This window comes from Megalobrama amblycephala, linkage group LG3 (assembly GCF_018812025.1).
Source record: "Megalobrama amblycephala isolate DHTTF-2021 linkage group LG3, ASM1881202v1, whole genome shotgun sequence".
NCBI classification, from domain to species: Eukaryota; Metazoa; Chordata; class Actinopteri; order Cypriniformes; family Xenocyprididae; genus Megalobrama; species Megalobrama amblycephala.
The window spans coordinates 62324245-62351715 of record NC_063046.1 but is presented as its reverse complement, the minus strand read 5'-3'; the positions used below and the strand labels follow the sequence as shown (position 1 = coordinate 62351715).

Genomic DNA, 27471 nt, shown 5'->3' with positions numbered 1-27471 from the left:
GGTGTTCACTAACGCGATGGGAGATGCTGAGATCGTGCAACGGCTGCTGGAGGAGCGCCCACGTACCCTGGCTCGCGCCTATGAGATTGCACACAGGTACGAAACCACACGTCAAACAGCCGCTAGTGTTACACAACTAATGCAGTCTGCTACAAGAACGGAACGAAGAGCTAGAGCCGCTGCGCTGCGAGAATGCCCTGAACAGAGTGAAAGTGATGAAAACAGTTCAGTGTCATCGACTCCTAAGCATAGACAGAAGCATTTAAAATCAGAGTTTAAACCAAGATCACCGCAATTTCACAAGAGGGGAAAAATTAAGTGGGAAGAGATTGTGTGTCACAACTGCCATGGTATCGGCCACATGAGACGGAACTGTCCTTCTCCTAGGCTTAACCTACAACGTGTAGCTCCAGCGCCACCCCAGGTTACGGAAATCCAACCTGCCTCTACAGTTCTCAGAGTCAAGGGGAGTGGTCCTGAGATGTGTATACACACACTGCTGTACGACTTGGAGGTGTGTGCTCTTTTAGACAGCGGGGCCAGGAGGAGTGTATTACCCAGACACTGCTATGAGACCATTAAAGCAGATGTAAGACCCCCACTCAAGCTCTCTACTGTGCATGCTCTGCAGGGAATAAGCCCTATAAATGTCGAAGTCCTTGGGGAAGTCGACGTTCCGATTCAAGTCGGAACCCATACCGTCAGTGTCAATTTCATTGTGGCAGATGTAGCTGAGGGCACGGAAGCCATCTTGGGCCATCCATTCTTGGAGCAAGCACGAGCACGTCTTGACTTTGGCAGCAAGAAAATTGTATTGTTTGGTGAGCAGATACCATACTTCGACCCAAGGAACAAACCACGAGCACATGTAGTCCGGATAGCACGCACAGCTGTCCTTGAGGCAGGACGTGAATATATTGTGCCAGGCAATGCACATTTCCGGGAGCAGGTGCAGGGCAATGTGCTGTTGAGTCAAACTAAAGGTTTCATGGAGAAGCACCGGGTGATGGTGGCACGAATTGTAGTTGATGCCCATTCAAGTAATCAAATTCCCATCAGATTGTATAACCCAGGCACCATCGCTGTGAAGGTGAAAAGGGGAGTCATTGCTGGAGTTCTCCAGCCCGCTGATGTGGTTCGGGCCACAAACTCTGAAATACTCCCTTCAGATCCACTTCCTGCTGTTGTTCCAAGTCATCTGGAGTCCTTGTATGCAGAGAGTACGATGGAACTGGAAGAGACAGAGTGGCGCAAAGTGGCAGAGTTGCTTAATGCCTACAGTGATGTCTTCTCTACAGGCCCCACAGATCTTGGTCGCACTAACTTGGTGCAGCATGACATTCAAACCCGGCCTGGTCCACCTGTAAAACAACCACCACGTAGAATGGCCTCTGGAAAACAGCAAAGTGCCGATGAACAAATTCAGCAAAATCTAAACGCTGGTTTAGCCTCCCCGAGCAATAGCAGCTGGGCTTCACCCATCGTAATGGTGCAAAAGAAAGACCAGACATACCGATTGTGCGTGGACTACAGGGTTCTGAATGAGCGCACTATCAAGGATGCTTATCCACTTCCGCGAATTCAGGATACCCTCGATACCCTGTGTGGCGACCAGGGCGGGCGAGAGCCGTGAGGGAACGGCGCGAGGCCGGTGGCGCGAGTGTTAATGAGCTTCACCTGGGAGGCGCACCGGCCTTGAGTCCCTCACGGAGGAGCTCCGGGAGCATAAAAGGAGAAGTGACTACAGTGAAGGACGAGAGAGGACCAGGCCTGGACTTTACGTTATGTTTTATTATGTTTGTGTGGCCGGCAGACGTCCGCGAGGGTCTGCCGGCATTACTTTCGTTTTGTTTGTTTATTTTGAGATTAAAGGTTTGTTCAATGTTCGCCGGTTCCCGCCTCCTTCTTCCCATATCTACTAACCTCGTTACACCCTGTCAACGGCGAAATGGTTCAGCACATTAGACCTAGCCTCAGGCTACTGGCAAGTGGAATTGACTCCAGGGGCAAGACAGGCCGCCGCATTCTGCAGCAGGAAGGGGCTATTTGAGTGGAACGTGATGCCGTTTGGCCTATGTAATGCGCCGGCAACGTTCCAGCATTTAATGGACCGAGTCTTAGCTGGAATGCAGTGGGAGATCTGTCTGGTCTACTTAGACGACATCATTGTGCTGGGAAGAGATGTGAAGGAAATGCTTCAACGACTAGCACAAGTGTTCGAGAGGCTGCGTCAAGCCAACCTAAAACTAAAACCAACCAATTGTTGTCTCTTCCGCCGCCAGGTGGCCTACCTAGGACACAGTCTCAGAGTGGGGTATTACCACCGACCCCCAAAAAGTGCAGAAAATTCAGCAGTGGCCACAGCCCACAAATGTTAATGAGGTCCGACAATTTGTAGGTCTCGCATCCTACTACCGGCGATTTGTCAAAGACTTCGCCACAGTTGCCAAACCTCTTCACGACCTTCTCAGGAAACATGCTCGATTCCACTGGACTCCAGAGTGTCAGTTGGCCTTTGATAAGCTGAAGGAGCTACTCACCACTGCCCCTATTCTGGGTTACCCTATGGACAGTGGTGATCTCATTCTTGACACCGATGCCAGCAACTTTGGAATCGGGGCTGTGTTGTCCCAACTCCAACAGGGTGGGGAACGTGTACTGGCATATGGTAGTCGGAGTTTGACTCCAACTGAACAGAATTATTGCACCACTCGGAGGGAGCTGCTGGCAGTGGTGGAGTTCACAGCACGGTTCCATCAATACCTGCTGGGCAAACATTTTACAGTGCGCACAGACCATAGCAGCCTACAGTGGCTAATAAGAATGAAGGAACCAGAAGGACAGTTAGCCCGGTGGCTTGAGAAGCTGGGGGAGTATGATTTCAGGGTTGTGCATCGTCCTGGGCGCTATCACGGAAATGCGGACGTGCTGTCCCGTAGGCCATGCCGTTCAACTTGCTCCTGCAACCTTGAAGAATCCTCCTTAAGTTGTCCCCAGATCCAACACAGGGCCATCCAGTGTGACCTCTTCAATGGACCTGAAAATAATGCATCTGGAACTGTTACTCCGCAGTCCTGTCTAGTGGGGGTAGTACAACCCATCCTTACCACAAGCGCTGCTCCATTCGTTGGGTGGACCACTGAGGAACTGTGCTGTGCCCAAGCTGCTGACTCTGATATTTCTCCCATTAAAAGGTGGATGGAGAGTGGTGAGGAGCGACCCTCCTGGGAAGATGTGTCACCCTGCGGGCCGGCAACAAAGGCCTACTGGAGCCAGTGGCAGAGACTCTACCTAAAGGATGGCATTCTGGTAAGACGCTTCTACCCGACGGAGGGCCCTGAGTTTTACCCCCAGATTATTCTGCCACGAGTTTTCCGGGAAGATGTCATGCACCAGATGCACGAGGGGCCAGTGGGTGGACATTTTGGTGTGGAACGTATGCTGTTCCGGCTGCAGACAAGGTATTATTGGTACAAGATGCGAGAAGACGTTTCACTCTGGTGTCACACATGTACCAGTTGTGCTGCCAAGGCTCGACCACTAAAGAGGCCCCAAGCCCTTTGGAAAGGATTGCTGTCAATTTGATGGGCCCCATGAATGAAACAGAACGTTTCAATCGTTACATTCTTGTGGTGCAAGATTATTTCACCAAGTGGGTGGAAGCTTACCCCCTGCCCAATGACCAGGCTGTCACTGTAGCAGAGGTTATAGTCGCTGAATGGGTCTGCCGTTATGGAGCACCTTTTACACTCCATAGTGACCAAGGAACCAATTTTGAATCAGAGGTCTTCCAAACAATGTGTGAATTGCTAGACATTGACAAGACCCGTACAACACCTTTCCGGCCTCAGTCGGATGGGCAGGTCAAGCGCTTCAACGCCACTCTACAGAAGATCCTAGCCACAACTTCGGAGCGATGCCATTGGGATTGGGACCTCATGGTCCCTTATGCTGTGATGGCTTATCGAGCGACAAAGCACAGTTCCACTGGTTTCACCCCAAACATGATGCTCTTTGGGCGGGAGATAACAGAGCCCATTGACCTGGTCGCAGGGAAGCCCCCCGACGACACACTGACTAAAACATTCCCACAATATGTGGTTCAGATGAGAGAAAGGTTGGAGTTGGCACATCGAGTCGCAAGGGATGCATTAGGCCAATCTGTGGAGCGTGCTAAAAAGCATTATGATAAAAGAGCTGCCAGGACACACTACAAGGTCGGTGATGCAGTGTGGTACCTTGTAAAAGGAACTAAATGAGTAAAAAACAAGATCAGGAAGTTTCTCCCCAATTATGATGGACCTTACTTTATCCTGGGGCACCTGGACGATTTAGTCTACCGGATCCAGAGAAGCCCAAGGGCCAAAGTAAAAGTTGTTCACCATGATAAGCTCAAACCTTACCATTCCCGGCAACCCCTGGAGAACAGCTGGGTGTTTAAAGACTCAGAAGTTTGGCAACTGCAGGAAGTTCCTGCCCCAAACCTGGAAGCCGATGGAGCTGAACTTGACTTGGATCTGTCTGGTCTCTTCACAGAGGAAAATTACAGCGGCACAGACAGTATGCCTTCCCTGGATGACACCGGTGTGTCTATGTTAGAGCAGGACCCAAAGGATGTTCAGTGGAGTGAAGGTAGCACGGTGCAACAGGATTCAGCAGGGACCGTTAACGGCCAAATGAGGGGTAGGCCGCAACGAGTCAGGAGACCTCAGAGGAGGTTTGGGGACTGGACTAATTGACTATTAATGACTTGAAAAAAAAAAAAAAAAAAGCAAGAAGAACACTCTGTTGACAGTTTGTTATTGTTCTACTGTTGGTAAAAAAATAAATAAAAAAAAAATAATGATGCATGTCATCTGTGGAAAGTATTCTTTATATGTGTTCCTTTTGTAACCTGGGTGGATTTTGTTGTTAAGAAAACAAGCCAGTATAGGTTTAACTAAGCCTAACTTATTTTGTTTGTATGCTGCGGCTGTTGTTAACTTCTTTCCTTCTGCAGGCCAGTAGTAGGGAGTGAAGCCTGTCACATAACTACCTCACTAGTGCTGCTTGGACTGATTTACTCAAGTAAGGACCACTTTACAAAGCAACTCTTAAACCCCTCCCAGCACCGTGCTATCCTTCTACTTTATGGACTGTTTACCCCGTCACGTGGGGTCGGAAATGCTGGCTAGTGCTTCCGTTGAGCAGAGTTGCTTGAATGGACTGTATGCTTTGGTAATGGAGCTGTATATGGACTGTTGAAAAAAAAAAATGGAGAAAAGGAAAGAGAAATATGGGTAGACATTATGTTGAATGTATTTCTGCCTTCTATTAACTCTGTGAATCCATGGTAATATCTTTGTTAATATGTGTGGTGATGTATTTTGTACCAGTCCTGTTATGGTGCTGGAGTGGTGTTAAGTTTAATCACCATCCAGAGTGGGGGTAGTGTTGCGGGAGAGGGGAAATAAGAGATATCGCTTTAAGACCACTATTTACGGGTGTTGTAAGTCCTTAGCGAAATGCTTCATGGGTAATGTAGTTCAGACCAAGCGTGCTCGTGTGATGAAAATATTCTCTCGCTGTGTCATGCAAAAAGGAAGATTCTCCGTTGTTCTCTGTAAGTTTATTCAAGTCGATCCACCCAGGAGCTATTGTGAACTGTAACCTTGACAACTTTACCCTTCAAGAATCAGTAAAATTGCATGTTGGTAAACTTTGTTCCACTCATCATTGGAAAACGAACATGGAAAACAGTGATAACGGCACTTACCTGTTGTCTGCAGGGTTGTGTTCTTTTCTCCGCCTCGATACTGAAAGTTGTCATAGGAGATTTCATCTCTTAGCTCCACTTTTTGCTCTTTCAGTCTTGTAGATTATGCGTTTACATTCCATCTCCGTTATCACGAAACCCACGACACACAACAAACAGCTCCGATCATGGCTATGGAGGACCAAATTACTCAAAATTAAATAATTAAATAAATAATGAATTCAATAAAAGAACAATTAAATATATCAGTTTATTCTGAAATAATTTAATAATTATTAAATAATTAATTTAATTAATTATTAATTAAATAAATCATTAAATAAATGTATTCATTTATTTAAATACCACGAAAACACAACATTTATTGTTTAATATATTTCACAATATCCTCTTTCACACACTATTATTGTTTAAATATCTATTTTTTTTTAATAATAATATGCTGCATTTACGAATGACGCCTAATTGACAAATCATGTATTTCCAAAGCACGATTTTCAAAGATTCTTTTCATAATAAGAGAGGAAATTTCACAAATGTCAATCGACAGACAGTGGGCGGTGCTTGGCGCTAATTGGCTAATGTTTTCTGATGAATTACTTAGGTCTGGCAAAGTGAACTGAAAGATTGGAAACGAATATGACTGTAGGCTGTAGGACTTGATCAAGTTAAAAACGCACTGCTTTCATTTACAGATGAAATATAAGGGAATGTTTGGTTTGGCGATGCTCTGTTATCTGGATTAGACGACATAAAGGATCTGCTGGTGGCAATAAGTGCCTCAGAGGATCTAGAAATCGATGACTGGAACTCTTTACAAGTGACTGAACGCAGAGTTTTTGTAGATGAATAGTTATGTGACAGGGGTAATTTGCGGGTGGGACATGTGATGTCCCCACCACATTTTGCCAGGGTCGATATTGTCCCCACCACTTTTTTGAAAAATCCTTCTCAACAGATATACCTAATGCAAATTAAACGTATAGAGTTGACATTAATTTGTGTTAAAAAAGAGGCGATCTGGAGCAGGAATGTGTTGTTTTTGATCATGCTGAGTGTTCGTTGTCGCTGTTTTTTCTCATTTGTAAGTCGCTTTGGATAAAAGCGTCTGCTAAATGACTAAATGTAAATCAGGCGGAACGTTTTATTTCGGCTCGTGCAGTCTTCACACAAGCCATTTATTAGACATTTATGCATTTGGCAGACGCTTTTATCCAAAGCGACTTACATTGCATTATACTGTACATTTTGTATCTCAGTATGTGCAATGCCTGGGATCGAACCCATGACCTTGGCATTGCTAGTGCCATGCTCTAACCACTGAGCTACAGGAAAGCGCATGTCAGTCTATCACTTAATGCCAGTGCGGAGGTTTCTATTCTTTCCGGTGAAATCACAAAACAAAATGCACACAAACGTGTCCCTGCTCTTGATATACAACCATTGATGAACATCTTTGATTTTAATTAGGAGAAATTACACTGTAAAAAGCTATCAGTTGGATCAACTTAAAGAAATTATTTAAATTGGTAACACCTAAATAAATTAAGTTTTCTGAACTTAATTTATTACTTTTTTTTTCTCAACTTAAATTTATTACTTTATATCAACTTAATTTGATTAGGTCAATCACACTTATATTATTTGAGTTTTCTCAATCCTATTATTTACATTAGACCAACTTAATTTTACTGCATTCCAACTTAAATGTAAATTTTTCCCAAATCATTTGTTTTTTTAATTGCCGACAAGTAAAAAAAAATCTATTTAAAACATATTGCATTAAAATACCATCTTTTCATTAGTTGTGAAATATTTTTTCCTGAAAATGCAATAAATCATCACAAGACTTAACCTTCTGGAGTCTGAGGCTGATTTGGGGCTTGGAGAAGTTTTGACATGCCCTGACATTTGTGCTTTTTTCAGTTGTTCATAAACATATTAATGACAAAAGTGTCATTACACTGTATTCAGCACAAACTAGGCTACAATAATATGTGAGGAACATGTATGTACATGTTTGTGTTTTTGAAGGAATAATGTTTATGCGTGGTTATTGAAAAAACAAAAAACTTAAGTCACTGAAATAAGGCCAAAAAAAGTATATTAAATCTGTGTTCACAAGACTTTTGGGTATTGGAGGTTGTAAACTAGAGTTTTTGCTTCAGAATTATGTAACAATTATGCTGCCTACTCCTTCATATAAAACAATATATTGATTTAGTTTTTGTAAGACACTTTTTGTCAAGAAACACAGTATGCATGGAGGCATGAATCTGCATGAATAATGGGTGATTCTCACCTGAGAAGACAAAAGAATCACATAGTAATGACCTGAAATGACTTGCATATTAATGAGGCCTTTCAGTCAGGTAGGCTGTGAAAAAAACCCTCTGTAATAATGTCTCAGCTCATCATAAACAGCAATACTGTGAAATATTATTACAATTTAAAATAATGGTATTCTATTATATACTTTAAAATATAATGTATTTCTGTGATGCAAAGTGTCTGAACAATTATGTTACCTCTATGGCATTTCATATAGGCTTTTAGCTTAAAAGCATGCACATTTGGAGAAATATTGATGGATTCTTATATATTTATGTCAATTTTCTATACTGAGAAGTAATATTTATTGTCATCACTATGAGTGCTGAATACTGTTTTTTCAATTCATACTTGCAGCCGGAGGGCGCTCTCTGTACACCTTTAGTCCACAAATTATTTAGTCCACAAACTCCGTGGGCGTGGCCGCATTAGCAGGTAATGAGCTGAATCTCAGACTTCTGACATGGCTCTCTTTTCATACAGATTACATAAACACAGAATGTTTGTTTTTGATTTGACTTGCATGATTTAAAACCTGACATTTCAACGTGTCTTTAGACATAAGTGTATTTTTTTTGTCATTAGTATTCATAAGTTACAGTTCATTTTCTGAGAACTATCAGATTGGACTTCGTTCAGAGGGAGAGGAGAGATCACGCATCATGTTAGTTTTCTTTATTTTACAAAAAGCACAACATTGTGTTTTTACTCTGAGTGTACACAAATAAAAGAAGACATTCTATAGTTTCAATTGATATATTCCTTATGTCTCTATGACAAGATATGACGGAGTATTTTAAGTCTGTTTTGCTGCAATATGAAAAAAATCCTGCAAAACGTGCCGGCGCGTTTTCAGACCTCAGGGAGTTAAGACTAAATTAAATCTGCAAAATCCGATTATTACAGATTATTCAGCTTTTTTTAAAATAAGAAAAATAATCACAGTTGCTTTATCACAGACTGAAAACATTCACTTGAGAAGAGTGTGTCCTGTAGGCCCTTATCTTTTTCCTGGGAGAAAATCCTGAAGACCTCATCAAGGAGTACCTTCTGAGTTGAACGTAATAATCTATTTTGATTTAGTTTCTGAAAAAAAAAGTCTAAATTTGTGTATTTTGTAGTTATGCTGGCAAAAGGCAATGGGACCTTTTTTTTCTCCACAATTTTAAGATAACCAGACAGATGATTATGAGGAGCAGCTCACCATGGCAGTGTTCATTATTCGGAAGGAGGGTGGAGAACTTCATGAACCACCTGCTGACATTGTGATTGAGGGACTTAAAGTTGAATCAACAGACTTGCACACCCTGCTTCTGGGTATGATATACATCATCAGCTTGGCTTATCCGAAACCCCTTCGATTTATTTTTGAGGTGTTCCAGAAAGTATTCTTGCTGCTTGATCAGCACAATATGTCACCAAAATTAAAACTTTTTTCAGTAGACTACAGTGAACTTGCAGTAATCATGTTTGAATGTACATATGTCTAGTCCGTGTTTGAAAGAATGTCGATGTTTCAATTGTTGAATGTTTGTAAGACTGTCCAGTTGTTGGTTTGTATGTGTATGTCTACAGGGCTCTACGGTAAAATTTTTCTTTAGGAGCACTTGACAGTATTGAGTATGAGCACAAAAGCAGCAGGAATCAGATTTCAAGTCACTTCACCCATTTCGCCTAAGTTTTTTAAATGACAAGACGAGGGAGGAAAATTTGGTTGACAAGCGAAATGTAAAAGCGCATATTTAAGCGAGTTTGTCATTGTACTGTTTTGTTGTTGTGTTTTCATTAAGAATAATAATGAACCCACCCACCATTCAAGCAATTGCCGCCTTCGAATTGCCTCTATTTTAAAAGTGAAAGTAATATTTCCGCACGGGCATTCATAACGGGCGTGTTTTTTTAAATCATTTTTTGGAGGCATATTTGCCCCAAGCCCCCGTTAATTTCCGACCTTGATTATGGTAATCCAAATGTAGTATTTACAATTAATTTGGCTGCAAAGAAACAGCGGTCTGGTAAGTGCGCATGGCTGCGTCACACCGGTTGCACCTTGTAAAAGATCTTTGAAGTGTTGTCTGGAGCGCACGTCTTTTGCACTTGTTCTGCTTACTGAAGCAAAGTGTTTGAATTCATGCATCAAAAGCAACCGATTGCAGTACGAAACATAACTGTTGTTCAGTTTAGATGCATTCTGGGAGTTTTTAATTCCGATTGTAGATCTATTCATGATAATTGATCGGATCATTCGCACCAGTGCGCCTAAATATTTTTTCACAGTCGCACGCAGTTATTTTTAGGAGCAAATGCGAGTGAAATGGGGGCACTGTAGAGCCCTGGTCTAGTACGAATATGGATGTCCAGTTGTTTGAGAATCGCTTGGTTCACTTTGATTTGTGCAAGGGTAATCACCTTTAAAGGGTTAGTTCACCCAAAAATGAAAATTCTGTCATTTATTACTCACCCTTGTGTCATTCCACATCCATAAGACCTTCGTTCATCTTTGAAACACAAATGAATATCTTTTTGATGAATTCTGAGAGCTTTCTGTCCCTTTATAGAGATCCAACCCAACTACCACTTTCAAGGTCCAGAAAGGTAAGACATCATTAAAGTAATCCATGTGACTCCAGTGGTTTAACCTCAGTTTTATGAGTTTTATGAGTTATAAAAAACATAATTTACTACTTTATTTACAAAATATTATCCTAAGCACATTCACGCAACATCAACTCTTGTGCGAACACAAAATGCATGCGTCGTGGTGCTCTTGTGAATACGTGCTGCAGATCAATATTTTGTAAATAAAGTAGTAAATTATTATTTTTTTGTTGTTGCACAAAGCACTTGTGACACTTCATAAAACTGAGGTTAAACCACTGGAGTCGCATGGATTACTTTAATGATGTCTTTCTTACCTTTCTGGACCTTGAAAGTGGTAGTTGCGTTGGATCTCTATAAAGGGACAGAAAGCTCTCAGAATTCATCAAAAAGATATTCATTTGTGTTTCAAAGATGAACGAAGGTCTTATGGATGTGGAATGACACAAGGGTGAGTAATAAATGACAGAATTTTCATTTTTGGGTGAACTAACCCTTTAAAGGTGATTACCCTTGCACAAATCAAAGTGAACCAAGCGATTCTCAAACAACAACTGGACATACATGTAACTACACATTCGTACTAGGCATACATATTCAAACCAACAACTGGACAGTTTTACGAACATTTAAAAACAAACCCAAACCCATAAAACTTTAGTTCATCATAAGAATAATAAAGGTATTACTATTCTGAGAGCTTTCTGTCCCTATATATAATAGTATAATAGTTTCGGGCATAAAGTGTTCAGTCCAGTACAGAGTACTTTGCAAAAAGGCAGATGGTATGTAAATGGAATGGATCTTTTTAAGTTTCAGTTAATGACATTAAATTAGAAACTTTGTTCAAATTGTTTTGCAAATGAATTATGTTACATTTTTGGAAGGAGGAAAATACTGTCAGTGTATAAACTGAATGAATGTTAATAAATATGTCACGTAAATAATGACGGATGCAATAGCAAGTTAATCTCTTTTATTAAGAGCTTCACACACAGATGGTCAGTCACAGATAACACAACGAACACAGCAGGAGAGTGGTGACGCAGGGACCTCGATGGGCGATGAGAGTCCAGATGAACGGTGACTGGTGAAGTGCGTCCGTGAAACAGTGCCGTGTAATCCGTGGGTGAAATCCAGAGAACAATCCAAACGAGGAAACAGGAAACAGGAAACAACGACGAGAAATCCAGTCCAAGGAACAAACAACACGAGCAAACACGAGACAACAACACCAGGACTCCAGACAACGATCTGACAAACATGAGACGAAAGACAAGGCGTTATATAGGCAGGTGTAATTGCAAACAGCTGCCGCTGATCAGATAATCAGCGGCGACGCCCACACAAACAATCAGGTGACACACTACAGAACACACAGACACCAGAATGAGACAGCGGATTCATGAACCGTGACAAAATATTTCTAAAGCAATTCAACTCCCTGAGGTCTGAAAACGCGCCGGCACGTTTTGCAGGATTTTTTTCATATTGCAGCAAAACAGACTTAAAATACTCCGTCATTTCTTGTCATAGAGACATAAGTAATATATCAATTGAAACTATAGAATATCTTCTTTTATTTGTGTACACTCAGAGTAAAAACACAATGTTGTGCTTTTTGTAAAATAAAGAAAACTAACATGATGCGTGATCTCTCCTCTCCCTCTGAACGAAGTCCAATCTGATAGTTCTCAGAAAATGAACTGTAACTTATGAACTTATGAATACTAATCACAAAAAAAAATACACTTATGTCTAAAGACACGTTGAAATGTCAGGTTTTAAATCATGCAAGTCAAATCGAAAACAAACATTCTGTGTTTATGTAATCTGTATGAAAAGAGAGCCATGTCAGAAGTCTGAGATTCAGCTCATTACCCGCTAATGCGGCCACGCCCACGGAGCCAGCGCTATTCAGACGCAAATTCAGAGGCAATACTTGTATGCATTGTCTCAATCGTGTATTTATTGTCCTGAAAAGTGTTTATCTGGATGTTAAAGCCATGGTTAGCGATCTCTAGAAGACATGCAGTTAGTTCCTAGTTCCTTTTCTTCTTTATATGAATTTGTGGCCTAAAGGTGTACAGAGCGCCCTCCGGCTGCAAGTATGAATTGAAAACACCATTCCTGAAATGTCCTCTTCTTCTTTAGAATAATTTGTGGACTAAAGGTGTACAGAGAGCGCCCTCCGGCTGCAAGTATGAATTGAAAACACAGTATCCAGCACTCAGTGATGATAATAAATATTGAATAAATATTACTTCTCAGTATAGAATATTGACATAAACATATAAGAATCCATCAATATTTCTCCAAATGTGCATGCTTTTAAGCTAAAAGCCTATATGAAATGCCATAGAGGTAACATAATTGTTCAGACACTTTGCATCACAGAAATACATTATATTTTAAAGAATATAATAGAATACCATTTTTTAAAATTGAGCTGAGACATGATCATAGAGGGTTTTTTCACAGCCTACCTGACTGAAAGGCCTCATTAATATGCAAGTCATTTCAGGTCATTATTATGTGATTCGTTTGTCTTCTCAGGTGAGAATCACCCATTATTCATGATGATTCACGCCTCCACGCATACTGTGTTTCTTGACAAAAAGTGTCTTACAAAAACTAAATCAATATATTGTTTTATATGAAGGAGTAGGCAGCATCATTTTTACATAATTCTGAAGCAAAAACTCTAGTCTACAACCTCCAATACCCAGAAGTCTTGTGAACACAGATTTAATATACTTTTTTTGGCCTTATTTCAGTGACTTAAGTTTTTTGTTTTTTCAATAACCACGCATAAACATTATTCCTTCAAAAACACAAACATGTACATACATGTTCCTCACATATTATTGTAGCCTAGTTTGTGCTGAATACAGTGTAATGACACTTTTGTCATTAATATGTTTATGAACAACTGAAAAAAGCACAAATGTCAGGGCATGTCAAAACTTCTCCAAGCCCCAAATCAGCCTCAGACTCCAGAGGGTTAAAATGAAACATGCATCTAAAAATCATTAATTAGTTTTACATCCTAATATATTTAATCATTCTTGATTAATGGGATGAAAATTAGCTGTTAATTTACTCACCCTCACCATCCAGGATGTAGGTGACTTTTTTTCTTCAGCAGAGCAGTAAAGAAGATCTTTAGCTGGAACTGTGATCCTCTGTGATTCATATAATGCAAGTCAATGACTACAGTCACTTTGAGAGTCAAAAAAAATATATACAGGCAAAAAAATAAAATAAATAAATAATAATAATAAAATAAAATAAAATAAAATAATAATAATAATAATAATACAGAACATATATTTTCAGAAAAACAAAAGTCATATGCATTTGAGAGTAAGTTGATAAACATTTTGGTTGGATAATTCCAAGTCTAAAGTTTGCTAAGTCAGTAGACAGCATTAGATGGATTTTACTCAAACATGTCTAACATTAGTAATTCATATTATCTATTAACAATTATAGCCGTTTTTATAGAAATTATTTACCATGTATTGCAAAGTGCAGAGTAATTAATTAGTTGTGTAAATACTCTGCTATTTTTACTAAAATTATATATATATATATATATATATATATATATATATATATATATATATATATATATTTTTTTTTTTTTATTATTATTTATTTATTTTTTTTTCTCCTGGACGAAGCAAAACCTTGTCTTTACTTACAGACTTTCTTCATCATTTTGGTCGAAAAAAATAGATGAATAAATCAGAACTGACGTGACACAGACAAATATTACTTTAAAAACTAATCTAAATATTATAATGCGAGAATTCCCTCAGTCTCGACTCGAGCGTTTTCTCCCGCTCCCCGCGCACTTCCCGTCCGCAGCATTTCAAATATCACCCGCTGCATACACGGCATTTATTTTAACATTATTTATAAACTTACTTCCAAGGTCCAAACTAAATGAAAAAATGAGTAAATGCATCATCTTGTATAAATCAGACCTAACGTGACAAAGACAAATAAAAGAACTGACAAACATTACTTTAAAAACTAAACTCAGTAACAGTTACCTTAATTGTAATGCGAGAATCCTGGCCTCAGCCTCGAGCATCCCTCCCGCTCCCCGCGCACTTCCCGCCCGCAGCAAACATCACGCGCTGCATACACGGTAAAGGAGACATTTATTTTAAAATGATTTATAAACATACTCTCAAGGTCCAAACTGAATACATTTCTATTAAAAAACGAGTAAATGCAACATCTTGTATAGAAAATATTCAGTTTTCGCTAACCTGTACACTGTAAAAGACCGCGCAAATTCAAAAATTCGGTTAGTCACGATTTCATTACTATTCATGTTCACAAACTATATTAATTAACTCATAAACAAATAAAACACGTTCAACCTTTGTATTATAGAGTATATTAATAAAAACAACTTTCCAACCTACCTTAATTCATCCGAGTCCGGGGAAAAGAAAATGGCCGCCGACTCGCTATTTTCAGGACAGGCTCGTGCGTCATGACGTCAGAAAAAAACCTTAAAGGGGCTCTATGTAAGAATTTTACTTTAATAAGGCATAAAAATACCCTAATATGTTTGCAGATATTTAGGAAACATGATAAGTTCACCTACTTGTTTCTCAGAAAAACAATGCTACAGCCAGATATTCTACTTTGAAAATGTGCGTTCTGTGTCGGAATGTCTGTTTTTGTTTTGGTCTCTGTGAAACCGTGTGCTGCAGTTTATCCAATAGAGCAGCACTTCTCAAAGTCCGGACTCCGGTCCGGATCCGGACCCGGAGGGGATTCAATCCGGACCCGCCTCCATTTCGTATTTCAACAGCAGTAATTGTGTGTAAGGGATTAAAAGTCTGGATTTCCTACTTTGATAAACGCATGTCAAAATCATTTGTTTAGTGTTTTATGTCTTTTTGGAGATGGTCCGAAATTAAAGCGAAGGCGAGATATTTAAAGTTTTCCTCCGTGATTCAGTTGCCATGACATCCAGTGAGCATATAGGCTACTTTTGATTTCGCGAGTTGCGCGACGCGACACTTCACGCGCAGTAAGCGCTTGAATGGGTGTGGAGCAGTGGTTCTCAACCTGCGGCCCGTCACAAATGTAAATGCGGCCCGCGATATGCCGACCACAATAATAATAATAATAATAAAAAAAAAGTAGCATACAATTTATTTTTGTTTTAAAATTTAAATTAAAGTGAATTAAAAAAATATAAATGAGCTATAATGCTTTATTTGTCATATAAAATAATTTTGGTGAGCATTTATTATTTTCAGACATCAGCCAATGTAGGCTAATGACGCAATCACTCAGTTAACGAAACAAACACAAGTGTGCGCTTAGGAAGAGTTCAAACAGTAGCCATTAATTTTTGTAAATTTAAGCCTCAAAATGGTCAAATTTGTTATTAAAGGAGAAAAACTAAATGTGGAAGATAAAATGAAGGAACACAAGCAAACAAGAAGAGTCGCAGCATCAGCAGTAAAGGTAAGAAGAATGGAAGAATCAGTTTGCTGTTAATGAGCGAGATGGGCAGCCTTCCTGTTTGCTCTGTAGTAAAGTAGCCTACTTGATAAGCAAAGCCTACAATTTCAAAAGAATGAACTGTGAATTCGATGTGTTTGATTGATGTATTTTAAATCAGTAAAAATAACCGCATCAGCGCACCCGCGGCTGGATGAGCCCAACTCGGCCGCGCGCTAGCGGATCCGATGCTGCGCGAGGGATTGCGACATGACAGAAAGCTTGATATCGTCAGAGATTGTAATTAGCCTACAGTGCACTCATTGTTGTTTGTAAAAAGAGCTGAGTAATATTTGCTTATTAAGGCGTTTATGTGATTGTTTGGTGACTATTGCGATGATATTGAAGAGTCATAAAGTCATACAGAATTAAATAGCAACTTAAAGTGATTGTATATAGCCTACAGTTTGTGTGTTCATTGAGCATTACTGATTATTATTGTAAAGCTAATGTCAGTAAGTTAGTTTTTATTTGTTATTTATTGTGTGCAACATCTAAGTATAATAATAGTATTATCTGCTAATACCATAACATTAAATCTGATTGGTTTGCATTGGTGACGTCATATGTAAATTATATGCGGACCGTGAGACTTGCACTTGGACCATTGTGCGGCCCACTGGGAAAAAAGTTTGAGAACCACTGCAATAGAGGGTATGCATCGACGTCACTTTCCCGCCGAAAGCGCGCTCCCTCAGCTGGACTGAGTGGCAAAAGAACCTGCTGCGTGACTGGATTTAACAGGGGAAACTGCGAAAACGCGAGTAAAACTAACAAATTACACTAAAGGTTGGAATTGAATGTGTTCCTTACAACTTGTCAAATAAACCTAATCCATGGATATTGACATGCAGCCTGGAGTCGTGTTTCCTGACATTTATATGTGCCCGATTTCGACGGCGGGGAGACACATAAAGCAAATCTGCCTGTGAATATTTTATATAACTACAATATAGGTACGTTTAAATCCGCGTAATCACTTATATCAATGTTATATCGTCATATTGTCCAGCCCTAAAACATATATAGTTTTATAGTATAGTTTGTGTCAGTGTTGTTTATTTAAAAACAGCCAATTATGCAGAATATAAGATGGAAAATAATTAATTGATGAGTTGTCAAACTAATATATAACAATACAATATATACGGTATGATTTTACCTCAAAATCCAACAATTTGACACAAAATGATAACTAAAACATGTTTCTCTGCCTGGAGACGAGCTGTTTCTGTGAAATGCAGATATCCATTTGCTTTTTTCCCTGTTGCTTTCTGCAGTTTTTAAATGTATACCTCAGGGTTTGTATCAAAGCTGTTTGTAGTCAATCACAAAGCTCTTTCCCGTTTTGGATGTGTTTTGTGTGTTTTTCGCGACATTCACGGCGAAAACCAATGCTGCTGCTCAAGAGGCTCGCACACCGGACGCGAAGCTCAGTGCCGCGACACGTCTTTCAAATTCGAACGCATTTTAAAGACGTGGCGAGGCGCTGAGCTTCGCGTCCGGTGTGCGAGCCCCTTCAGTCTTTTGCCACTCAGTGGCCGTGACCGCAGTCGTGACGTCACGTGCATACCCTCTATAGTATTTCGACATCACAGGTTGCCAGTTGGCGGAAAACACCGCGTATTGCAGCCATGGAAACCAGCAAACAAACTGGGTCAGAGAATCAGGCAACGATGGTGCGTTCAAGTCATGTCGGAAAGATCGTATTTACGAGCAGAACCGACATGAACGCCACCACAATGTCGTAGATACCAGTGGGAAGCTCGTAATTTTCTTTAAGCTCCGATCTGTACGAGTTGGGGGCGTGTCAGTCAGAAACATAGTGAAATACCACAATACTTACATGTATTTAGCAGTGACATTGTCAGGCTTTTATTTACACTAAGTAAGCTGATTACCAGCAAAAAATACGAAAGCATCGCAATGTAAAAATGTAATATGTAACAATAAAGTTTACAATGGCTTCATAAATGAATTAAAAAACATAAAAAAGCAACATACAACTAATGCACATTCTTTGCTTTACATTTTCTAGAAGCAGAAGTGTTGTTATTTTGTGTAATTAATTTAGAGAAGGCACACCGCCATCATACTCCGACGAAAGTGACTTGAACGCACCTACCGTCGTACACACGACTTCCCACCTCGTAAATACGAACTTCCCAGGAGGACTTGAACGCACCATAAGCTGCGCATTCTCGCTCTCTTCTTTGTCACGGTGAAGTGACACACACCCGCGCGGGCGTCTCCTCTCTCTCACTCGTCTCATTCGCTCCGGTTAAGTAGTGCTTGTATTGCGCTTAAATTTTAGTAATTCCCGCAGGTTTCGTGGTCACACCAAAAGCGCGCACACTACTGATCTATATTAGTGAAGCGAACAAGCCACGCTCAGTCTCAAACAGAGACAGAAGTCAATTAATTTTTTTTTTTTTTTAATGAAAATAAAACTCTGCATTGAAGAAAAGTAGATTTTTGTTTGTATATGTTGTCATTTATAGTTCTTAGAAAGAAAATTGGAATCGGCAAGAAAATTGCAATCGGTGCTCTACTAAAAAGCCTGTAAATCCAATAAATAAATACATATCTCTATGAACAACAGCATATCAAAACAGATAAATCAACTCATCAGCTTACAGTGTTTAAGTCTCCTCAGCTTTCATTGTCAATTGCGCTCCCTGTTGCTGCTGGCAACCATATGCTGTAAAAGCTGGCAACCCGCGTCTTTGAATGAGGGGGCGGGCCAAACAATATTTTGAATTTGGACTGCAGTACCTATTTTGAACACTGGATGTCATTCCTACATAGAGCCCCTTTAAAGGGAAATTATACTACGTTGACTGAAAGTGAGACATTTGAGTAGTTGTGAATTTCTACGTGTTTAAGTTGAAAGAGTGTACAATAATGCGCTACAATTTGGAAAGCAGGAAGACAAAGTAATTCGACTAAAATAGTTATAGCAATCCAACTTACACCCACATTCAGTTTTTACAGTGCATGTTTGATTACTATTGTTCTTTAAACATATACATTAAGAAAGTAATTAATTTTGCAGACTTTGTAAATTGTATCAGTTATTATTACTTCAACATGACACTGTGTTGGGTGTTCTTACTGATAAAAACAAAGTTTAAGAAACATCAAATGTTGTGAAAAATGTAACTGCAGACATGTTCAATCAAGGGTTAAAGGGTTAGTTCACCCAAAAATGAAAATAATGTCATTAATTACTCTCCCTCGTGTCGTTCCACACCCGTAAGACCTTCGTTCATCTTCAGAACACAAATTAAGATATTTTTGATGAAATCCGATGGCTCAGTGAGGCCTGCATAACCAGCAATGACATTTCCTCTCTCAAGATCCATTAATGTACTAAAAACATATTTAAATCAGTTCATGTGAGTACAGTGGTTCAATATTAATATTATAAAGAGACGAGAATATTTTTGGTGCGCCAAAAAAACGACTTATATAGTGATGGCCGATTTCAAAACACTGCTTCATGAAGCTTCGGAGCGTTATGAATCTTTTCTGTCGAATTAGCGGTTGGGATCGCCAAAGTCATGTGATTTCAGCAGTTTTGCGGTTTGACACGATCTGAATCATGATTCGACACAAAAGATTCATTATGCTGCGAAGCTTCATGAAGCAGTGTTTTAAAATCGGCCATCACTAAATAAGTCGTTATTTTGTTTTGTTTTTTGGCGCACCAAAAATATTCTCATGGCTTTATAATATTAATATTGAACCACTGTACTCACATGACCTGATTTAAATATGTTTTTAGTACATTAATGGATCTTGAGAGAGGAAATGTCATTGCTCAGGCCTCACAGAGCCATCGGATTTAATCAAAAATATCTTAATTTGTGTTCTGAAGATGAACAAAGGTCTTACGGGTGTGGAACGACATGAGGGTGAGTAATTAATGACATTATTTTCATTTTTGGGTGAACTAATTCTTTAAGACCATCAGAAACATACCATTGGAAATGATTGCCTTTGCAGCTTTTTGTCCGTAAACACACAAGATGGCCAAATTCATCCCTCTCCACAAACATCACTTTGATAGGCCTTCTTTTGGTCTTCTTTTTCAGCTAAAACAAACAAACAAACAAAAAAACAGCAAAAAAGAACAGAGGAATATACACATGATGAGTTGATGATTGATCTGTGACCAAACTGTATGAGAGGAAGGACTTTAAGGAAAATTAGTAACGTATAAAATAAGGATACATTCAGTAAAGCAAATCAGTCATAACTAAATGTGTTCAACATTACCTGTGAAGGGTTGAATCTCCGAAGGACTTGTTCAGCCTCCCCGACAGCTTCTTCAAGATCAGCATTGGGAACTTTGAGTTCCAGTTCAGCTTTCTGACAGAATTAGTCAACATTTGATTCTGAGTTTTAAAAATATGCCATGATGAACAACAGAAAGAAAGAGAGCAAAAGAGTTGTTGTGGGAGAAGGAGATGGAGGAGTGTAATCTGAAGTAACTGCAAGACAATTACATTACAAAAAGTTATTTAACGCATGGCAAGTGTTGTGGTTACTGTGCTTTGACTACACATTCCACAGTAGAACTATGTTTACTGAGGCAAAACCACTCTTTTCCATCCAAAATATAAGAATTTCAAACAGTACATCTTTTAAAAATGACAAAAATTTTATTACCAGCAGAGTACTGTTGTCAAAGATTTTTGGTTCTGAACTGTAGTCCAGTTGATCAAGCATGAACAAGGGCCTCTATGACAACACCCTCTACGAACAAGGGCCTAAATAATGACTTGGATACTTGAAGTGAATGACGGACTCAGTGTGCAGCTGAGTCAATGCACTGGCATGTTTTAATAATATTCAAGGCATGATGCTAGAGACATTATACTTTAAGTTGTCATTATTGCATGCGCTAGTGGAGATGAAATCAAAATATGGATAATCTCAGCGCACTGAGTGACCACAGCTGAGAACCACCGCAACAGAACAATGTATTGTCTGTAATAGACAGATTCAATGACAAACGTGTAGCCTTGTAAGAGGATGTTATTTAAAGGAACCAACTGCCAAACATTTAATCTCAACAGGTACCTTTCCATCAGGTGGGAAATGTAACGTTTTGAAAAACACCTACTGTGATGCAAATTTGTAGTGTAACAAAACAAAACATCTCAGGTTACGTATGTAATCATGGTTCCCTGAGAACAGGGACTTTCGAAAGGGAACTCTGTCTTTTGAATGATGAACTTAATGTCTCCACTGCAAACTCCAGTCATTTTTATTACAAACAAAACAAAAATACAATTATAATTATTGACATGCCACTTAACAAAACATTTAATGATGCGGGAGGACCTGATGTGATATCATATATGATGTCATATGAAGCAAGCCCAGCTGCAGAGCCAGAGATGCTGAACTCATTAGACCTAGCATCTTCTGAAATGCAACGCTCTGAGTGAAATTAACCTTTTCTTTTAGAACAAAAACATCAATTTGAGTGGGATGTAAATTTCCCTATATGCTCATGGTATAAAGCTGACCGGGTCATTGATAATTCAGCTTTTTTCCCTCCTTTGCTCTCCTTGGCTTCTGTTTCTCTCTCTCATCTGCAAATGTTTTAATTCTTTTTGATTTTCATCTATTAGATACAATACTCTAAATTTTATTATTAACTATTGACTAATACTTTATGATGGTTATTTTACCTTTTGGTTTTTATTAAGTATTTTCATTATCGATTAAAGTTTGCGTGTGAGGCTAAATTTAACTGTAATGAATAAATAATTTTTCATCAACTTTAAAAACTGCCTGGATCTCCTTTTCCCAAGTTTTTACATCAGTTTGGTGCCGTGACCCGGATCTGTTCGGCCCGGTTCGGGTTCTTTCGAATGATGCACTGCAAGGATTAAAAGAGAGGTGAGTAGAAAAACCCTCTGTTTCTAGTCTGCTGTTTTTCGAATTGTTGAGCCTTGAAGCTATCTGCTGTAATGAGGATGTGATATTTCAATAATTTTGGACTGCAGCCAAAGAAATAATCACGAGTCCGGGACCCCGATGAGTTTAATTACTGAATATTCATTGATTGGTGTTGATATTGAATTATCAACTGAAATATTCAGAATCCGGGGAGAAAAGTGAGGGAGCGCTCTGTTGCGAGGATGACAATTGTTGACAACTGTTGTTGTTTAATGTTTGATATCAATATATTCTACCGTTTGTTTCCCCGTTTAGGCTAATCCTCGGGTGAGACTGTGTTTTTGAGTAGATTTATTGAAAGTCTGTGAAGTCAACTCGTGTTTTGGGTAGAAGCTTCTAAAAAGGGCTCTGCAATTACGATAACAGGAGAAGACTGGCCTTGCTGAATTATTAAATTGAGATCCATTGGCAAATAATATAGCAATTTTTAAATTTAAATCCAAGAGAAATTGAAATTGTCTAAATCCAGAAAGCAGAAATTTAAAGTGTGCAAATTTGTAGAAATTATTGTATGAAAAGAAGAAAGAAAAATTATTAACATTGTCTACAACCACAAGTATTTTGAGTGTTTTATCTGATAGATGAAATTATATTCGGTCATGACCTATTCTTCTGTGTATTGAAGTCCTTGCAAGGCACTAAAACCTAAAGTGCTAAATAATGTTTAAAATGTCCTACATAACTCGATCTTGTCAGAGTGGGTGTCAAAGCAGAGCAGCACATCAGCAATTATTCTTGTATGTGGATGTCCGTCCTATAAAGGAGATTGGATTGTAAAAAGGCTTAAAAATGTAACTTATGGCTATCTATCTGCCACTCACTATTTCCTCAGTCACTTTGATGAGGTGAAGTTAGTCTCGAACCAAATTCCTGTTCTGCTCTGTTCTGTCCCAGCTGTGTTAGATCGAGTGTGTGTGCTGCTGTCTTTAACGTATTGCGGTCCAAATTTTAGTGATATGATATGTAAAATTGTACTTAGATAATTCTGCTTAATAGTTTGTGTTTTATTATTATTTCATGCATTGTCTCAGATAGGTTAAAAGTTAAATCAAAATATGATATGCATGAAATGTAAAGCTACTTAAAAGAGAAATTAATAAACAGTACAATATTAACAATATTAACTGAATGAAGCAAAAATATAGGTTTAATATATTCTGTTATCAGTGATCTGAAGATGTCTGAAATATGTATTCATAATCCCTGGTGGACAGCTTGAAATTTTATCTATTGTAGAGATTTTTAGTAAGTGTTAATGGAAATAACTTTTGCATTGTGTTGAATGAGAACGAGATTGAGTGACTAAGTTAAAATTAAATTGATTTAGGTAAAGAAAGAAAAGTTTCATTTTGTTTTGTTTTGTTTGATTTTGATTTTGTGAGTATTATTTATATGTTCAGATAATTAAAAATATAGTTTAGTTTGCTCTTTTCTGCATTTTTGCAAAGAAGAAATTGCTTGCTCTATTTTCTGCAAAGAAGAACTCGCTTTATTAAATAAAATACAGAACTGCTGTTATCAATTGGATGAGACTCTTAAAATTAAGTAAAAGCAGAGCAGATTGCTCATTTTCGGTTGTGATAACAGTTTATGTGGGGTCAATTTGATTTATGCCATTCTCTGAGTGTTCAATTTCCAGAAGAAGATGTCCCAACACAAACAAGAGCGAATGGACTGTGCATGCCAGTGGGGAAAAGAGACTCAAAGACCCAGGCTGCAGAGAAACGCAGGCACCTGTTTGATGGGTGATGGGCTTCCGGCTCACCCCTGATTCCAGCGAACCCCTGAAAGAGGAAGCTGAAACTTCTCGGGGATAACAACGAAAAGACTGAGTTAATGCAGAAACAACACATCCTGCCATGATGCAGAGAGAGAAAGACGGCTGCATTCAGAGTCAACCTCATGTTCCACCTGGTCCTCATGACAGACTGAGAGACCCAACGTACTGGATGAAGAAGGACACTAAAGCTGCCAAACAGGCTCAACTGACTAACTGACCCTACGAGTGGGGGACTTCCTCTCTTCCTCGTGTGTGTGTGCAGGTACTGCCTTTACTGTGATCACTGCAGAGAATGCTTCAAAATTAGATTCGTCAACACAACTTACAAATTAAGTCTCATAGCAGTTCTTTATTTTGTTAATCTACTACACTTTTCTGTTAATAAGCACCAAGTCCAACCCTTTATGAAATGGAAGTTAAGTGATGGCTTGACTGATGTTCAGTTAAACTGGGTTTGGACTTAGTTAGAGAATGTTGTGCAATGAAGAGAGTTTAAACTTTGCTCTCAGGACAAACATGTGTATTACATAGTTCTCTTAAATAAAATATGGATGGTAGAGATTTGATATTAGTCACTCCATCTTGGCTAATAGATATGTATTCTTTATTATAAGAAAAAAAAAAACAAATTAATTAAAACTCTGTAAGATCAATATATATATATATATATATATATATATATATATATATATATATATATATATATATATATATATATATATATATATATATATATATATATCACAAATGCTGTCATCAGAGATTATGATTATGGTTAACCATGGATCCAAAACTATGAGATCTCCAGTTTTTTTTTTTATTAGAACAGCTCATGAGCAACTGTAGAAAGGATACTTTTTTTCATAGATGAATACTAAAATATATTTAAGAAATTAATTTTCTTAATCGTGGCATGCCTAGGCTTAAAATAATATTTCTTTAAATTTGGTGTTTGTTTTTGCTGTGTTTTAAAATCAATTCTATTGCGACAAACGTCGTCTGGCTAAATCAACTTTATCTACTGCCTGGATCTCAATTTCACAAGTTTTTGCATCACCATGTATCATAATTATACACAGAACACACACACACACACACACACACAAATTATGTAAACACAAACACGATTAATCGTTTGCCCAGCATTAATGAAATGAAATGAAATTAAATTAAATTAAATATAAGTTTAAAAATTAGTCAGTTGTGTTAATTTATTGTCTTGTCAATCAGTTTCTCATTTGGACCTTGAAGGTTTCTGTTAATTTTGAAATAAATATTTTATTATTTTTTTCAATTTATTGTGTTCAATTATTAAAACTTCAACTGAACTACATGATACTATGTCTGATTTACCTAAGAACATTGTTTATGTTTAATATTAAAAAGCAGGGTTTTGAATTAAGGAATTTAGTACCTGTATTGTTCATAGTGTAAAAATAGAAGAAAAAAAAATGTAGCAAATGTATTTTATCGCTTATCTACTTTACTGACACCATTATTACATAATTGAAGACTTTACACTGTTGTTGGATGAATCAAATTGAAATGCTTTATTTGGTAATGAAATAAAGTTATGAAGTGAATAAATGTACATTTTTAGAGAGAGAGAGAGAAAAAAAAACATTTTCATAAAAATCTGTTCCTTTGCATCAGGGGTGTCCAACTCTGATCAACACACCTGTCTGAAATTATCAAGCAGCCTTAAACCCCATGATCTGCTGGTTCAGGTGTGTCTGAAATCTGCAGGGCGGTAGTTCTTTACATTAGCTGAGACCTTTGTCAACAAATAAATCAGTTTGTAATAATGTAATATAAAAAACAAAAAAACAAAAACAAAAAAAACCTAACATCTAAAACATGTTTTGTCCCTTATCTCAAGAATCAGTGTATTATGATGATGATTATAAGTACAGATGAAGGTGAAGATGAGGGTGATGAGAGTCACAGACAGACTCCGGATGATGTTCATGTGCTTCAAGCGCCCAAAACAGCAGCTGTATGAAAGCCTCCTCTCGCCCCTCACTGATGCTGATTTCATTCAAGTCTCTTTCAGACTGTTTGCTGAACACACAGAGGAGCGTTCAGGCTTTCAGCAACTTTATCACTTCAAATATCCAGCAGATTCACACGCGGCTTTTCCCCGTGACTGATGCTCGCCTCGGATTTGATCTGACGGAGGCAAAACAAACATTTCCTCTCGCCGTATTTCAGTCTCTAATGAAAGCTCAGAACCTCTGCTTGCTGCTCGCTTGTTTCGGCTGTGACAAACTATTTTACTGCTCCAGTTTCGCCCCAAATGTGAGAGAAGAAAACACACGCGCGAGCGGCTCGTGGACGCGCACAGACGCGGAGCGGGCAGGTTGAGTCTACGAGGTTCTCATGTGTTGTTTAAGAGCGCAGCGCCGCGCGAGCGCTATTCATTGCTGAAAGCAGACAGCGTTTGAGAGACTCGATCCGATCAGAGAGAGATGGCAGAAACCGCCCCAGCCCCGGCTGCTGCCGCCCCGGCCAAAGCGCCCAAGAAGAAGTCCGCTGCGAAAGCCAAGAAAGCAGGTCCAGGCGTCGGTGAGCTCATCGTCAAAACTGTGAGCGCGTCCAAGGAGAGGAGCGGCGTGTCCCTCGCCGCCCTGAAGAAAGCTCTCGCTGCCAGCGGCTACGACGTGGAGAAGAACAACTCCCGCGTCAAGATCGCCATCAAGAGCCTGGTGACTAAAGGCACCCTGGTGCAGATCAAAGGGACCGGCGCCTCGGGCTCATTCAAGCTCAACAAGCAGCAAGCCGAGACCAAGAAGAAGCCGGCCAAGAAAGCGGCTCCTAAAGCCAAGAAGCCCGCGGCCAAGAAACCCGCTGCGGCCAAGAAGCCCAAGAGCGCCGCGGCAAAGAAGCCCGCCGCTAAGAAATCGCCCAAAAAGGCCAAGAAACCCGCCGCCACAGCCGCTAAGAAGGCCACGAAGAGCCCCAAGAAGGCGAAGAAGCCAGCAGCCGCTAAGAAAGCAGCCAAGAGCCCCAAAAAGGCCAAGGCGGCTAAACCTAAGGCGGCAAAGCCTAAAGCCGCCAAGCCTAAAAAGGCAGCTCCCAAAAAGAAGTAAAAATCTAGTTTGTTCCTCAACGGCTCTTTTAAGAGCCACCCACTAACTCTGAGTAAAGAGCAAAACTCCTGTATTTAAAGATTTCTTGTAATTGTTGAAAGTAAATAGTGAAGATTAGATTTTTGAACACTAAAATCTTAACAATATAAAATACTTTTATGTAGTTTCCACTATATCACCCAATTTCAGGGAACCATTATACATAAAACAATTATTACATAGAACAATATGAACTGATAAAACTCCAGTATTACAATATGAACATAATTCTGTACAGCATCAGAAGGTCAATGTGCTCAAAATATAGTGTGAAAGTGAAGCACTTTTGGCAGGAACAGCGTATAATATCCATATTCCATGTTAGTGTGTGTCAAACCCCAGTAGCATATTAATATTGATGTGAA

At 39.1% G+C, this 27471-nt stretch overlaps 1 protein-coding gene across 1 annotated transcript; it reads left to right on the top strand.

The window, feature by feature from the left end:
* Positions 1–26280: 26280 nt before the first annotated feature.
* LOC125265898 (histone H1-like) lies at positions 26281–27124 on the top strand. The gene has a single exon (XM_048186462.1). The coding sequence runs from the start codon at positions 26447–26449 to the stop codon at positions 27065–27067; it is 621 nt and encodes a 206-aa protein (XP_048042419.1). The 5' UTR covers positions 26281–26446; the 3' UTR covers positions 27068–27124.
* The last annotated feature ends 347 nt before the right edge of the window (positions 27125–27471 follow it).

Bases quoted from the DNA above. Each gene is read 5' to 3' on its own strand.
- LOC125265898 (XM_048186462.1), top strand. From the start codon at position 26,447: ATGGCAGAAACCGCCCCAGCCCCGGCTGCTGCCGCCCCGGCCAAAGCG.